This window comes from Gobius niger, assembly GCF_951799975.1.
Source record: "Gobius niger genome assembly, chromosome: 11".
Lineage (NCBI taxonomy): Eukaryota > Metazoa > Chordata > Actinopteri > Gobiiformes > Gobiidae > Gobius > Gobius niger.
The window spans coordinates 18,956,159-18,971,003 of record NC_136862.1 but is presented as its reverse complement, the minus strand read 5'-3'; the positions used below and the strand labels follow the sequence as shown (position 1 = coordinate 18,971,003).

At 39.5% G+C, this 14,845-nt stretch overlaps 1 protein-coding gene across 1 annotated transcript; it reads left to right on the top strand.

Moving 5' to 3' along the window:
• The first annotated feature begins 2,083 nt into the window (after window positions 1-2,083).
• Window positions 2,084-14,178, top strand: hephl1b (hephaestin-like 1b). Its single transcript, XM_079566642.1, has 20 exons — window positions 2,084-2,449; window positions 3,525-3,769; window positions 4,291-4,503; window positions 4,926-5,093; window positions 5,526-5,780; window positions 6,255-6,420; window positions 7,619-7,758; window positions 7,854-7,985; window positions 8,405-8,610; window positions 8,787-8,931; window positions 9,200-9,412; window positions 10,006-10,222; window positions 10,891-11,030; window positions 11,107-11,232; window positions 11,353-11,459; window positions 11,967-12,189; window positions 12,659-12,798; window positions 13,216-13,369; window positions 13,455-13,475; window positions 13,671-14,178. Exons 1-20 carry the CDS (start codon window positions 2,277-2,279, stop codon window positions 13,742-13,744), a joined length of 3,258 nt encoding a protein of 1,085 aa, XP_079422768.1. The 5' UTR covers window positions 2,084-2,276; the 3' UTR covers window positions 13,745-14,178.
• Window positions 14,179-14,845: the final 667 nt, after the last annotated feature.

The following is a 14,845-nucleotide window of genomic DNA, read 5'->3' as shown; positions in this document are numbered from 1 at the left end:
TTAGCGCGCGCCAGCCTCAGAGAAGGAGAGAGAGACACAGCCATAGATATCAAGGCAGAGCAGAACCCCAAGGCTCTAAAGTTTGTAATATTTAAATACGGGGCAGTGTGACCTCTCTGACCAATAAAAAGGATCATTATCTCAAAAACGATAAAAGCATAGACGAAATGTTTTACAGCACGCAAAAAAATGATGTCTGATGGGTGGTCAGGTTCACGATGGTGCTGAACCCAAAGTCCAGTAGCCTTTAGCATTATGCTAAAGTCCAGTAGCATTATGCAACTTTTTATGTGAAGAAAAAAAAGTTGGTATTTGTGCAAATTTGACCTTGTAGTAGGCCAGCGGCAGCATGAATGGTCAGCATATAGCGCCTTTACTTTACATCAGTGGTTCTCAACTTGGGGGTCGGGACCCCCATAGGGGTCGCGAGACAAATTTGGGGGGTCGCCAGATCATTTAGATAAAATATACATATAATATTAGCATATAATCTAATGTTTAATTGTAGAATGTGTTTGCTATTGTACCAGAGTGTCATTATTTGTTCGTAGTTTCATGAATTTTATTTCAGCCATTTGTTTTTTTTCTTTGTTTTTGTTGTTGTTGTTTTTTTACTTTTTGTTTATTGACAAGTCAGAACAACAAGTTACAACAAAGGATTTTTTTTTCCCCTCCTCCCCAACAAAAAACAACAACAAAAACATTAACCGGGGCTTAATGTTTAAAAAAACAAACAAACAAAAAATAAAAAATGAAAAGACATAAAAAAATAAAATTAAAAAAATTAGAGTAATAATGAAAAAAAATAAAAAAAAATAAAAACGAAATAAATAAATAAAATAAAATGCGGTCCTATAAACAACATTATGAGAACTTATCTCCACTATTTAACAATAGCCCGGGTGGGGGTTCACAAACCCCTTTACCTGTTATAATGGGGGTCGCGGCTCCAAAAGGTTGAGAACCACTGCTTTCCATCACAGTGGCCTCTAGGACGCTCCAGGATTAACTGTTTGGAAGGTTTTCACCACTGATGGACCCTCTCACCAGAAAACCTACAAAACAATTTATCCTGGAGCCTTGCAAAGACCACCGTGATCGAAAGTAAAGACGCCATGCTGACCACTCTTAAAGCCGCTGGGTCACGACAAGGTCAAATTTGCACAAACATCAACTATTTTTCCACATAAAAAGTTGCATAAGGCACCTTTAAGTAGGCTACTGGACTTTGGGTTCATCACCATCGTGAACCGGACACAAAAACACAATTCCTATTAAAAACTAGAATGTGTGTGCTCTTTTGTGCCGTAAAAATGTGCTTGTGCTGTTAACGTGTTTGAGATATTGAAGATCATTTTTTTTGCATGCCAATGACAAGCGCGCGCTTCAGAGGAGGACGTGCGTGGCTCTAAAGCTTGTAATAGTTTAAAAGCGGAACCAGCTCAAAAGTTTTTTTTTTTTTTTTTACAGCACAAACGAGAACAGACGTAGACTAAACAGTTGACACTGTTTTGGAGCTTTATAGTGGACAGGGTGACCTCAGATCTGACCATAAAACAATAATTATCTCAAAAACGGTAACAGCACAAACATTTGTTTTTCTTTATTTTTTTGTACAGCACAAACGAACTAACAGATTTTTAAGACCCACCCGACTTCTCGTGTTCATGTGCACTTTGACAAGACGATGTGCTTTATGATGCACTGAATTTCACACACGTTTCACGCGTAAAGTGACTTAGTTGCTGACGTTTGACAGTAGATGTCAGTGTAACCCCGTATGTCTTACTCGTTTGGTTTCAATTCATACACAGGTCTATAAAAGTGAATTCAACTAGAAACCATCCTGTCTGTTTATCTTAAAAGGCTGAATTTCAGGGTCTCATTCTCTTTCTCATTGATTAAAACCGGCAGTGATGTGAGCCGATCAGCCGCGCTCTTGTCTCCTGAGAATAAGGAGCAACAATTGAAGGTGCTGCTGTCTGCATTTCGGATAAGTACAGCGATTACTTTAATTTCCCGGGGGGGGTTCGGAAACATGTCCTCTAACAAATAGTACGAGAAGATTGAGCAGTTATTATCCCTTCTTGTCTGATCCCACAGGAGGCGGTCGTCCCTCTGAATGGGCCAACTGTTGTGCTTTGAGTTTCATAAGTGTCGTGGGCTGCTGCTGGTTTGCCGTGACGCATGAAGAAGTTACCCGGAGTTGTCATGATTTCATCGTCTTCTTGAATGTGCTCATCTCAGGGAGCATTCCTCTAAAAAAAAAAAATAACATGGCTGGGACAGTCAGGGTCTTATGGACGTGTTTGCTTTTTCAGCTCGTGTGCGCAGCGGCGGGACAGAGCAGCAGGGAGAGGGTGTACTATGTGGGGATCGTGGAGGACTTGTGGGATTACGCGCCGAGTGGAAAAAACCTGCTCAATGGCCAAGACATCGACAGTGATGAGTAATCTTGTTTACAGTTTTTTTCTTCATTGAATTAAATATAATAACACTGTATTATTTGCCTGGCTATTATACCCACACACTAGCACTGTATTCTTGATGTCTGAAAAGTGCACATTTCAAAGAAGTTTAATAGCAGGAATATCTGGTCAGCGGGGACCTCTGACCAGATATTCCTGCTTCTGACAGAGTTTTTTTTATTATTATTTTTTTACCTTGAACAAATCTCAATTAGGCTTACTGGACAAAAAGTTCTCTTCTTTTTTTTTGCAACAAGTTCACAGTAGTTGCTGATAACTTGTCTTACATGTGCTGCGAGATTTGTGTAAGCATAGCAGTGAATGAGTCATTTGTGTTGTAAACTGAACTCCATTACAAGTACTCTGATCATACCGAATTGTCAACACTGTCTGCACTGAATGAAGTGTGTTGCCTCGTCCACTCACTGATGGTTCAGCACAATTGCTTCAGTGGCAGGTTGTTAGTGACCACAGCCTATAATCTGGTGTCTAATTGATACACAGCTGTAACGTGATGCAATTTGTTGTACACCATAAATACTATGTCATTACAGACAGTGCAACCAATTCTAAACTGTTGTGAGTGTAGATGAATACAGACACTGAGATCATGTGCAGCTTGAAAAAAAATTAAAGAGAATGAAATGTCAAATTTAGAATCTTATTAAATAGATACATTATTTCAGCTACATTCATGACATGTACAATAAGTTTGTTTTAAAGTGATAGTCTGTAAGTTTGCAATTAAGTTCCTCTCCTCCTGATTGGACCAGAAAGCCACTTTGCAAGTTCACCAAATGAGGAGAGCAAGAACTTCCAGAACTAAACGATCAAGCTCTGTCCACCTTCAGTCCTGATTGGACCTGACAGGCCGGCTCACAGGAAAAGCTTGTCTCATTGGTCAAAGTGAGGGGATTCTGATTAGTTTAGAAAAAAAATATTTAATATAACTTCAAACTGCAGGCCTAGACAATCAATTATGCGCAATTCATCACATTTGTAAAACTGTAAAACATTTAAACTTACTGACTTTAATATACTCTTCTTTTGTTCTAGGGAAGCGTCTGTGTTTCTGAAGGATGCTCCTGATCGCATCGGAAAAATGTACAAGAAGGCCATGTACCGGGAATTCACTGATGGCACATACAAACAGCTCACTGCTCGTCCACAGTGGCTGGGTTATCTGGGTCCTGTACTGAGGGCTGAAGTGGGTGATGTAATGGTGGTGCATCTGAAAAACTTTGCAACAAGGAGCTACTCAATCCATCCGCATGGAGTCTTCTATGAGAAAGATGCAGAAGGTATGTGCTTTTCTCGACTACACAAGGCAACAGTGGAGCGCAAATAGCATTCTTCACATTTCTCTGATAGATAGTGTCAACAAGGCTGCACTTTTGTTCAACAAAGTAAATTGGAAAGGTTTAAGATTCTCTTTAATCTTGCAAAAAGAAATCCTCTATTGCCCAATTTCTGTGACTTTTCAAGATTTTGTAATGGATATTCCCGAATTTCAAAATCTGGTTTTATCAAGAGGAAACTGTGTCACTGAGGGGGAAAAGGCATGTGTAGTTCAGATAACAGGGAAACAAAAGAAATGTTTGTTTTCACTTTTACTGACAGTAGAGCATGAGGATTCTGGCATACTCTATGAAATGTGTTGCAAAATATTCTCCTCAGTTAAAGGAAAGTACAATGTAGCACAACAGAGCTGCACAATGTCACCCTTTACTGGTCCGGAAATTAGTTTTTTGTTAATTCATATAATGCAGTTTGATCTTTTGGTTGTAGTATTAACTCTGACTCCTACAACTACAATCTTTAGGTGCGCTTTATCCAGATGGTACCTCTGGGAAGTTAAAGGCAGATGACTCTGTGCCCCCTGGAGGAAGCTACACGTATCGCTGGGAGGTCAGACCTGAGTTTGCTCCGACAGATGATGATGCCAACTGCCTGACTTGGGTATACCATTCTCACATAGATGCTCCCAAAGAAATAAACTCAGGGCTGATTGGAGCTCTCCTCACCTGCAAGGAAGGTATGATGCATTGACACATTATCACTAGTAGTCTACAAAAAAATGTCTTATGGCTACATAAATAATCACCATCAAATCCAAATTGCAATTTTAATGCTTTCAGTTAGCTTGCAAAGATTGCAGTTTTTTTTCAATATCCTTACATACAAGCACTATATACAATGCATGTGATTCTTGAATTGGTCCATATTTCAGATCTTCAAATGTTTGATCAAATTCAGATCAAATGTTAATGTGTCTGGATATGTTTAAAATGTACACAATGAACTGAATCTTGTTTTTCTGAACAAACAAAACATCACAAATCTAAAATCGCATATTTAATTGCAATTGAACACTTGTCAGAAAGAAAATATCAATTAGATTTTTGTTTCCAAAAATCGAGCAGCCCTAATAACAGTGTAACTATCTCATCTTCATAGGAGTCCTAAACGATGATTTGTCTCGTAATGATGTGGATCAGGACGTCATTCTGATGTTCCACATTGTGGATGAAAATAACAGCTGGTACCTGAGGAACAACATGCAGAATCTGACTGAGCCACCAGATGTCCAAGATGAAGACTTCATTGAGTCAAACCTAATGCATGGTGAGGATGTGCTGGAACTTGTTGGTTTAACAGATGTAATTATAGTCAAACGTTGGAAGTTGCCCAGTCCAAGTCTTTTGCACACATCACCTGCATTATTAGCTAATAGACCAACGTCTAAAATTGAAGGGGATTGGTACAAAAACTGTGAAGTTTTCATTTTATGTGAGAAAGAACTTTAATAATAATATAATAATTCAAGGGAATAAAAAAGTCATTTGTGTGTTTGTTTTAGCTTTCAGTGATTCAGGAATTAAGATTTTCAAATTCCATTAACTGGGCTGGTGACATGAGGATGTTTTGAAACCTTTTCAAGTCAAATATTTAGACTGACTTATCCTTTCACAATATCATTTCCATATCTGAAATTCTTTCCAATGCTAATATAAATAATGTAATACATCTTTCTTAATCATCTTTCTCTCTTGGCAGCCATTAATGGTTACATGTTTGGCAACTTGCCCGGTCTCCAGTTGTGCCAACACCGGACAGTGGCGTGGCATCTTTTTGGCATGGGCAACGAGCAGGACATCCACTCTGTCTTCTTCTACGGGAACACAGTACTGGATCGTGGACACCGGACTGATGTCTTAAGTCTTTTTCCTGCCACTTTTACAGCAGCTGAGATGGTCCCAAAGGCGAGGGGAAAGTGGCTTCTGGCTTGCCAGGTTAATGACCACTTGCAGGGTAGGGCACGTCACCTTTGACCTGAGCGTGACCTCTGATCTCTGCATTTGTGTTTAGTCTTTGTTCTGAGATTAAAAGCTGTTGTGCTGAGTTGTTGAAAGAAATGTAGGCATTTTGGTGAAGCTGTCAATCAAACAATGCAATGATGAGGTTTCCCACAGCTCCCTGAACACGTCACAACTCGTGACGTGTTCAAAGTTCATTCTGGACTCACTTCCTCTGTAAATTGTGCTGATTTTCTTAAACTTAACTCTGACTTCTCCATTTATCTTTATGCTCACACTCACTAATGCTAAAAATGCCAACATTCGAAAAACATGGACTAAACTAAACTACTACTCTAACTACTCTGAACAAGATACATGTTTTATTGTCCCATTAAAACTGACCCTTAGACTTTTCTATCTTTCATAATTCCTAGAGTACAGCCTGACCATTGATTGCAATCCCATGTACGATATCTCTCTGTTTTAGCGGGGATGCAGGGCGTTTATGAGGTGAAGTCATGTGGCAGTGATGTCAGCCCCACTTCTCTCTCCGGGTTGGTTCGGACGCACTACCTGGCTGCCGAGAAGGTGCTCTGGGATTACGGCCCCTCAGGCAGAGATCTGATCACTAATGTTTCATTGACTGACAATAGGTAACAGCATATTATTGTGATTGAAGAATCAAATATACAGTGGAAAACAAAAACCAAGGCACTCTTCCCACATCATAGTTCTCTGTTAACATTTTCTAAAAAGCCTTTATTATACTGGGCTTGTTTCTTCCACTTGCATCGGCTCCAACAAGCCTTTGTCAAGAAATGAGGACCAGAAACTTGTCTCCTTTTATATCGGAGGAATTGGGCACTCAGGTGTTAGGACGGATTGTCCTCACTCCCTCAGGTCACCAGATGTCCTGATTTCACTCCTCTATAAAAGAGGTCCTCACTTCTTGACAAAGTCTTGCTGGAGCCAGTATACGCATGGAAGAAAGCAGCGATATGTTTTAAGAGATTTTGATATATACAAGCCCAGCACAATTTTAGAAAATGTAAATAGAGTATTATGATGTGGGAGGAGTGCCTTGTTTTTAGTTTTTCTCTTTTTTTGTTCCCCAAACACCAAAAAGTGACTTCCCCAAAAATCAATAACTTGGTATTGACTTGCTGAGCACTTCATCCAGTGGAAAGCAGTTGACCGGAAACAGCAACGTCTATATTCTTTTCAAACTTGAAATGCTGAAGCCATTATGTACAGTATACAATAATAATAAAAAATAAATTAGATAGTAATGCCATGCATTAAGCTTGACAAACGTACTCCACTGGCAGGCAAGTAAGGTCAAATATTCTTCATTTAAGTAACTTTAAGATCATACTTTTGCAATGACACAACAAGAGTCTGTACCAGTGGGAGCTGTTATTCAAGTAGGGTTTAGTATCCTCACATGTAATGATTTAGGAAAATTTGTCAAATAACGAATAGTGGAGGCTGTGAACTGGACTGAGGACTCCACCTAAGTTCCACAGTTACTGGTAAAGGCACGAGACACCAGTTCCCTGTGGAACATCTGTTTTTGGTTTCCCCAAAGTCATTTTACATAGTATAATATATGTAGAGCTTAATTACGTGGAGCATTGACTGTGAAAGTGGCTTCACTGTGTGTTTGTGTAGTTTGTGCTCAGTGTTCTGTGTCTGGACAAAGTCATTGGTTTGTGGTGAAGCTGAGTTTTTGGTGGTGAAAATAAACGCTGAGATGACTCAATTGTTTTGCAGTTTTGTTTGGATAAAATTGAAGTAAACTTCCTGCACACATTGTTACAGTAAAGCTTTTCCAATCGTCTTGTTTTTCAGTGCTTCAGAGGCATTCTTTGGCAAAGAAAATGGTAGAATTGGCGGTCAGTATGTTAAAGTGGTGTACAGAGAGTACACAGATGACACCTTCTCCACTAAAAAAGCCCAATCTGCTGAAAACAGACATCTGGGAATCCTGGGTAAGAACTGTGTCTGCATGTTTACTGTGTATTGTGGGTTTACTGTGTGTTAAAAAAAAAAAAAAAACCTTTGCTATTTTTCCTGCTGTGTTCAGGTCCTGTTCTGAGAGCAGAGGAAGGAGACACCCTCAAAATCATATTCAAGAATTTGGCTGATAGAAACTACAGCATCCTGCCTCATGGACTTCACTATGGGAAAAGCTCTGAGGGTGCCGGCTACAAAGATGGTAAGATAAAACACATGACAAACAATAAAGTCATTTCGAGGAAGTCGAAGACCTAATCCTAAAACGGTTCAGTAAGGAATAGGAATATCTGTTGTATAAAACGGGCAGTTCTGCTGACCAATTGTCTTAGCCAGTAGTTCAGAAAGTTAGACTTCCAGAGATATTGAGATTGCTCTGGTGTAATTGGGTGACTGTAATTGGGTGACATGAAACATGAACTACTGATAAAAAAGCGGATAATGTCACATGCCACAGGTCAAAAACCACAGTTTTAGGACTGAATTTTTTATAGTTTGCTTACATAACAATTAAAGATGTCCAGTACCATGTACACAAGTGAAAATTATTTGTAGTATGTCAAAAGTTGCACTGTGTTTAACAAAATAATGATGTAATTAAAGTACAATTCTCTACTGTAGGAGTGGACAAGCCTGGCTCTCATGTTGGTCCAGGCGAGAGTTTCACCTACACGTGGCAGGTGTTCGAAGGCCCGTCTGCATCAGATCCTTCATGTATCCCTTACCTTTACTTCTCTGCAACTGATTCTCCCAAAGACACCAGTTCTGGATTAGTGGGGCCTCTGTTGGTTTGCAAAAAAGGATCCCTAACAGCAAATGGATCCCAGGTACTACTTTTACCTATACAGTAAAGCAGTTGTAGTGGTAGTAGTAGAATTAATATCAGTGCTAGTAGTTCAATGACAAGACTTGTAGTAGTCGAGATGTTTATTAGTTTATATTTGTATTATTATTGTAGTATATTATTATGATCTGTTATTAAGCTTTGGGTCTATCTTGACAGACGGACGTGGACAAAGAGTTTTTTTTTCTCTTTTCTGTCATGGATGAGAACTTGAGCTGGTATTTGGATGAAAATATCAACCGATTTGGCAACATTATGACAGATCCTGATGATGAGGACTTTGTTGAAAGCAATAAAATGCACGGTAATGTTTGGGTTGCACCATTTTTAGAATTTACAGAATGTTATGAAATCAGCAAAAACAATGTTCAGTCAGACTGCAAGAAACAAAATGGTTATCCATACGGTCATGACACTCCCTCAAACAGACTGAATTGTCTTAATAATTGCCTAAACAAAAATATATAGTTTACTTATTACTGATGTTTGGATTTGGATAATTTTGTCATCATTTAAAGATATCAGCAGAACATCTTTTATTACTCAATATTTTGAATCTCATCTTCTCTCAGCTGTAAATGGACTGATGTATGGGAACCTTCCTGGGCTGGAGATGTGCGCAGGGAGCCGGGTCAGATGGTACACCTTAGGTCTGGGCACTGAAGTGGACCTCCATGGAGTTTATTTTGAAGGGAACACATTCGAGAGGCAGAGCACCACTCGGGACACGCTCAGCCTCTTTCCTCACACCACTGCGACCGTCGACATGCAGCCAACCACCCCTGGTGAGTGCTGTTATGTTAAGTCATGCCCCCGCACAATCGCTGGCCAAACATAACTCAGAATATGTTTGAAAGAAGCTCTACAACCATACTCAGATGACCCTCGGTGGAACACAACAGGAAACATACTCAATTGTGAAGGCCATAGCCATATTTACAGTAACTCTATTGTAAGATTTATGATTAGCTTTTAAGAGGGTATGTAGAGGTTTAGCAATAGGGAGTCTCACAGCTTCAGTACAAAAGGTAACATGCAGTTTATTTCTACATGTAGGTTTGATAAGGAAAGTTAATAAGTTATTAATCGATATTGAATGAGCAAACTAATCTTTCAATAGCTGGACAATTATTCTTTCCATAACAACAAAGGAGCTCAACACCCACCTCAAAACCACTTCTGGGTACCAGATTTTCCATTGAGAATTCCCATAGATCTTTCTCAAAGTTAAACTATTAAGAGCTTATACTGGCCAAAGTGCAAATACTGTATTTTCAATGAAGGAAAATACCAGATACTTACAGCAAAATGCTTTATTGCTATTTGGTTTGGTGGAGTGACATTGATTTCTTTTTGCTTCCTGCTTTTGAAACTGCAGGTGTATTCGAAGTGAGCTGCAGAGTAACAGACCACTACTCGGCCGGGATGAGGCAGCAGTATGAAGTCAAGCAGTGCAGTGGAAACTCCCTCAATTCAATTGAAGAGAAACCAAAGAAAACAGTGCAATATTTTGTAAGTGCTGAAGAAATCGAGTGGGATTACTCTCCAAAGAGAGAGTGGGAGCTGGAGAAACATCACGGCACGTTAAAAGACAGGTACACGACAAAAGTAGTAATAATTGAAGTGGGCAGCTATAGGGTGGCGTATGGGGTCATAGAAAGGCAGGAATAAACTAAAGAGTAATTCTGTAGAGCTTTACTTTACAACACAGTAATAGCCTAACATGGTGATTATAAGGTAATAGTAATTATGGTCATTTAATGGAAATATGACACATGCCTAATTTATTTCATGGTGTTGTGATCAACCAAAAACATGCACAATAGGCTAATCCTCCAGCCAGGTAATTCTGACCCCTGCTCCTTGCGGTTGACCCTGCGGCATCAGTGGATGGGTCAAATGCAGAGGACAAATTACCATAACACCTGATTATATTACTATTATATTACCATAACAAGCAGCAACTTTGACTCAACATAAACACTGTAAGTTTCAAGGAAAATGGCATCAACCGAATGTATGAAATGTATGAAGACATAAGAAACCGCCTTTTTATTTTTTTTACTGGTTAGGTATAGAAATGGGAGTAGCTTCGATGAATATGACTCAAGGAATATATAAGTTTCTCAAAAACATATTACACAGACAGTTCATCTTTAAAAGAACTCCCTCTGATCAACTTAATTTAACCCACCCCTGATGTGCATTTTGTAATTTATTCGAAATTGTGGAAGCATTACTTATTGCTTATGGTTTTGTCCAGTCCTGGAAGTATATTTGTGGAGCAAGGACCGAACAGAATTGGCTCCCGATACAAGAAGGTGGTTTACAGAGAGTACACAGATGAGACTTTTAGATTCAGGAAAAGGAGGTCACCGAGCCAGAAGCACCTGGAACTATTGGGTGAGACCTATTCATTTGAGATAAGTATTATTTCATCAGCCTACTTTTTGCATGTTTTTTTCTGCCTTTCTATTAGGTCCCATGATAAAAGCTGAGGTTGGAGAGACGATTAATGTTGTATTCAAGAACAAAGCCACAAGGCCGTATTCATTAACGGCACAGGGGATAAGATCAAGCGGGTCACACATCCATGTGCAACCAGGTAGAGCTCAAAATACAAACCACATTCTGACATGCATATTACAAAGTACGGAGTAAGACTGAAATGGCTGACACTATAATATTCTATCTTATCAAAAGTCTGTGCGTGTTTGTCTCTCAGGGTACGTACTTGAGATGACCTGGGACATTCCTCCAAGTTCCGGACCAGGGGCCTCAGATCCCGACTGTATCACCTATGCTTACTATTCAACGGTGGATTTTATTAAGGTAACAAGTGCTTGTGTGTGGAGTAAAGTACGCTGCTGTTTTGAGAAGAATTGTGCAACATATTACCAGTTTTCACATTTAAATTACAATCAGTCAAAGTTGTTTATGATCTCGTGGTGGTTGCAGGATAATAAGACTGTATCACACATTACTATGTAGTAGTAATTTGTTACTGAAAATCTTTGGTGATTCGATCCCAATTCCTACCAATTAATTTTGCTTCTGTGTTCCTTGGAAAAACAGTTCTTCCCCTTTGACTGTACTAATGTGGTGTGAGTGATAAGTGGTGGTTGGAGACGATGTTGAACCCAGATTGGCGGCCATGTTTCCTCCAGTACTACCGTTGCAGCCCTGGCTACAGTAGCTTATCACTACTGATACTGGTTTCAAACTGGCATTACATTTCTTGGAAAATAATAACATTGATCAACTATTTCTACTGTATAGCTGTGTTTCAAAAGTAAGTGAAGGTGAACATTGTCTTACATCAGTTGTGTTTCTCTTCAGGACATGTACAGTGGCCTCCTTGGACCATTGGTGGTCTGTCGTCCTGGGACACTAACACCTGACAGAAAGATGGTTAATGTGGACAAAGAATTCGCTCTTCTCTTTATGGTTCATGACGAAAACCAATCGTGGTATTTGGATGACAACATCAGGACATTCCTGGGAGTTGACCCTGACGACTTTGCCAAAGATGGAGATTTTGAGGAGAGCAACATGATGCACGGTAAGAACTCAGAGGAGAGAGGCACGGTTGGGGTTAACACTTCTGACGTACACAGGAATGTAAGATTTACAGTGGACGAAAAAGCACTTTAGCTGATCGTTAAGTCGACTTCAGAAACATCAACAACGCGGAAACACACTATTACCAAGGGAAAGTTGACTCACATTTTTGGCCAGACTTGCTGTTTACACAATTTCTTATTTTGCAACATACAGAGGCCATTTTGGTGCATGAATTAGACAGTAATGGTTATGGATTCTTCCCTCTCACACTTGTACTAGTAACAGTAACTACTTTTTTCCAAGCCTTGTTTTACTCAGGCAGTACAGAGGGCAGCATAGTAAGAAGAAAAAATCAAAATATCTATCACAGTTACATTAAGTAATACATAAATGCATAAAGGAAATAAAATGGTGCTTTTATGACTGATACATTTGCATTTTATTGTACCAATGTGTGTGTTTTAAAGGGATTAATGGTCAGGTGTACGGGAACCTCCAAGGCCTGGTGATGACAGAGGGCCAGAGAGTGAACTGGTATCTGCTGGGAATGGGTAACGAGGTGGACATGCACACGGTTCACTTCCACGCTCAGACTTTCACATACAAGGTAAACAAGCAGGTTAAGCTTTTTTCAGAACGGTTATAACTTTAGAGACAATACTGAAATAATACTGGACTGAAATGCATTAAACTAAAAACGTCCAAACCTTGATGAAAGCAGGTACAAAATTTGTTAGGAGGTAACCAAATCTACACAGGACAAAACTAAGACCAAAGGAATACACGCATGTTTACACCAGATTGTCGCTGCAATGGGCTACTTCTGCATCTGTTGTCCCACACTACACACTATACCAATGTTGCCAGGTCTCAAACCCGCCCAGAAATCTGCTCAAAACACCTCAAGTACGCACATAGCCTCCCATCCTGCTGCTAAACCAAGCCCAATCTTGTTTAGCATCTGTGATCACATGAGATTGGACATTCTCAAGGTTTAACATGGACTTGACTTGATTTTGTTCAGACGGACCGTGTGCATCGTGCCGATGTGTTCGACCTCTTCCCCGGGACTTTCCAGACTGTGGAGATGGTTTCTCAAAGCCCAGGCACATGGCTACTGCACTGCCATGTAAGCGACCACATACACGCGGGCATGGAGACCACCTACACCATTCAAGGTACTGCTCATCTCTATGTCCGCAATACCAAGATGTTTTTGATCAGTTTTGCATAATATTTATTTTATTGTATTTCTTTTTTCAGCTGCACAGGTCTCCGCACACGGTAACTTTTGTTTTCCAAAATAATGAGACATTTACATCCTTCTTTTCAAACAATATCTATGGATCCTGGTAAGTGTTCCAAAAATAGGCACGTTAAATGGTTGTAGGTGTAGGTGTTAATGTGGTTCATGTTGTTTGGACATCACTCCTTGTTATCTTCATTGACTTTTTCTCTCATGTGTGTTTTCCGGAGCAGGATGCCGTTTGGGCGTATCTGTGATTACACTACTGCTTATCCTGGGACTTCAGTTTTCAGTCGGACTTTACTAAATGAGGGAAAACCACTATTAGCGTAGGCCTAAGGAGTCAAAGGGAGAAATGTTGCTTTTATTTATTCGATGTGAATACTGTAAAGCTTCTCCAGTTTGTTGATTTTGTATGTGACAAGAAAATGTGTTTTTATGTCTGAGAAATCTCTATTTTATTTGCACAGGGTTATATGATTGTAAGAAACCTTTTACCAAACATCATCTTGCCAAATGTGAAATCATAAATCCTTGCTGTGTAGTGATTACTGTATCTTGAACCATTGTACTGTAATTTGCATTTCTCCAAAGAGGTTTGCCCCTACCATGGGAACGGAGCAGGTGACCAGAATTATTTCTTCATTCACTGTAGCTTCATTGTGCTGCTTTCTGATGTAATGCGCAGTCATCAATAAATTTTGAAACGGAACATAGAGTATATTCTGAGTTTATTTTATAATCCCGCTTCACTATCAGCTCGAAAACCAAATGATCAATGGCGGCCATCAGCTGGGGAAACAATGCATTTGAATGACAGACTATGTTTGGTTCATTGATCGCGGCATAAGCACATCCCCATAATGGCAATCTGATTGATCTGCTTATTGATCAATGGAATTACTGCAGAGAATCCTCAGTGCGTCTGACGAGAATACACTTTATATTGACAAACTGGTTAATTTAGGTCAACCGGTGCTTAAATTGTAAACAATCAATGCTGTTTAAAAATGAGGGAAATCACTTTTTTTAATGTTGTGACATAAGATTTATTATTCAACCATAAAACAGATGATAAAAGTGGCTATTTGGCTATTTATTTGAACCTTCTATAGGCCTATCACTTCTGATTAAATGCCTAACAGAAAGCACGAGAGAATCAGTATCTTCATGACGTGTATGTAGACTCTTTTGTGTTTGATCATCATAATTAACATAGAACAAATCTTCCTATAACTATTAAATCTAATACAGAACTCTTTTTTTATCAATGTAATGTGAAATGATGGAAGTGGTCAGCAGAGGGCGCACTTTCTTCTACCTTTACAGTGGCATAAGAACGTTCCCTTGGACGAAAAGTGTCAATTTACTTCAGGCGCGTGCGGTCTGAGAGGTAGGATGTGCACTC

Coding starts and splice junctions, on each gene's coding strand:
- hephl1b (XM_079566642.1), top strand. CDS start 2,277: ATGGCTGGGACAGTCAGGGTCTTATGGACGTGTTTGCTTTTTCAGCTC. Junction 2,450..3,524: donor CAAGACATCGACAGTGATGA/GTAATCTTGTTT, acceptor CTTTTGTTCTAG/GGAAGCGTCTGTGTTTCTGA. Junction 8,932..9,199: donor TGAAAGCAATAAAATGCACG/GTAATGTTTGGG, acceptor ATCTTCTCTCAG/CTGTAAATGGACTGATGTAT.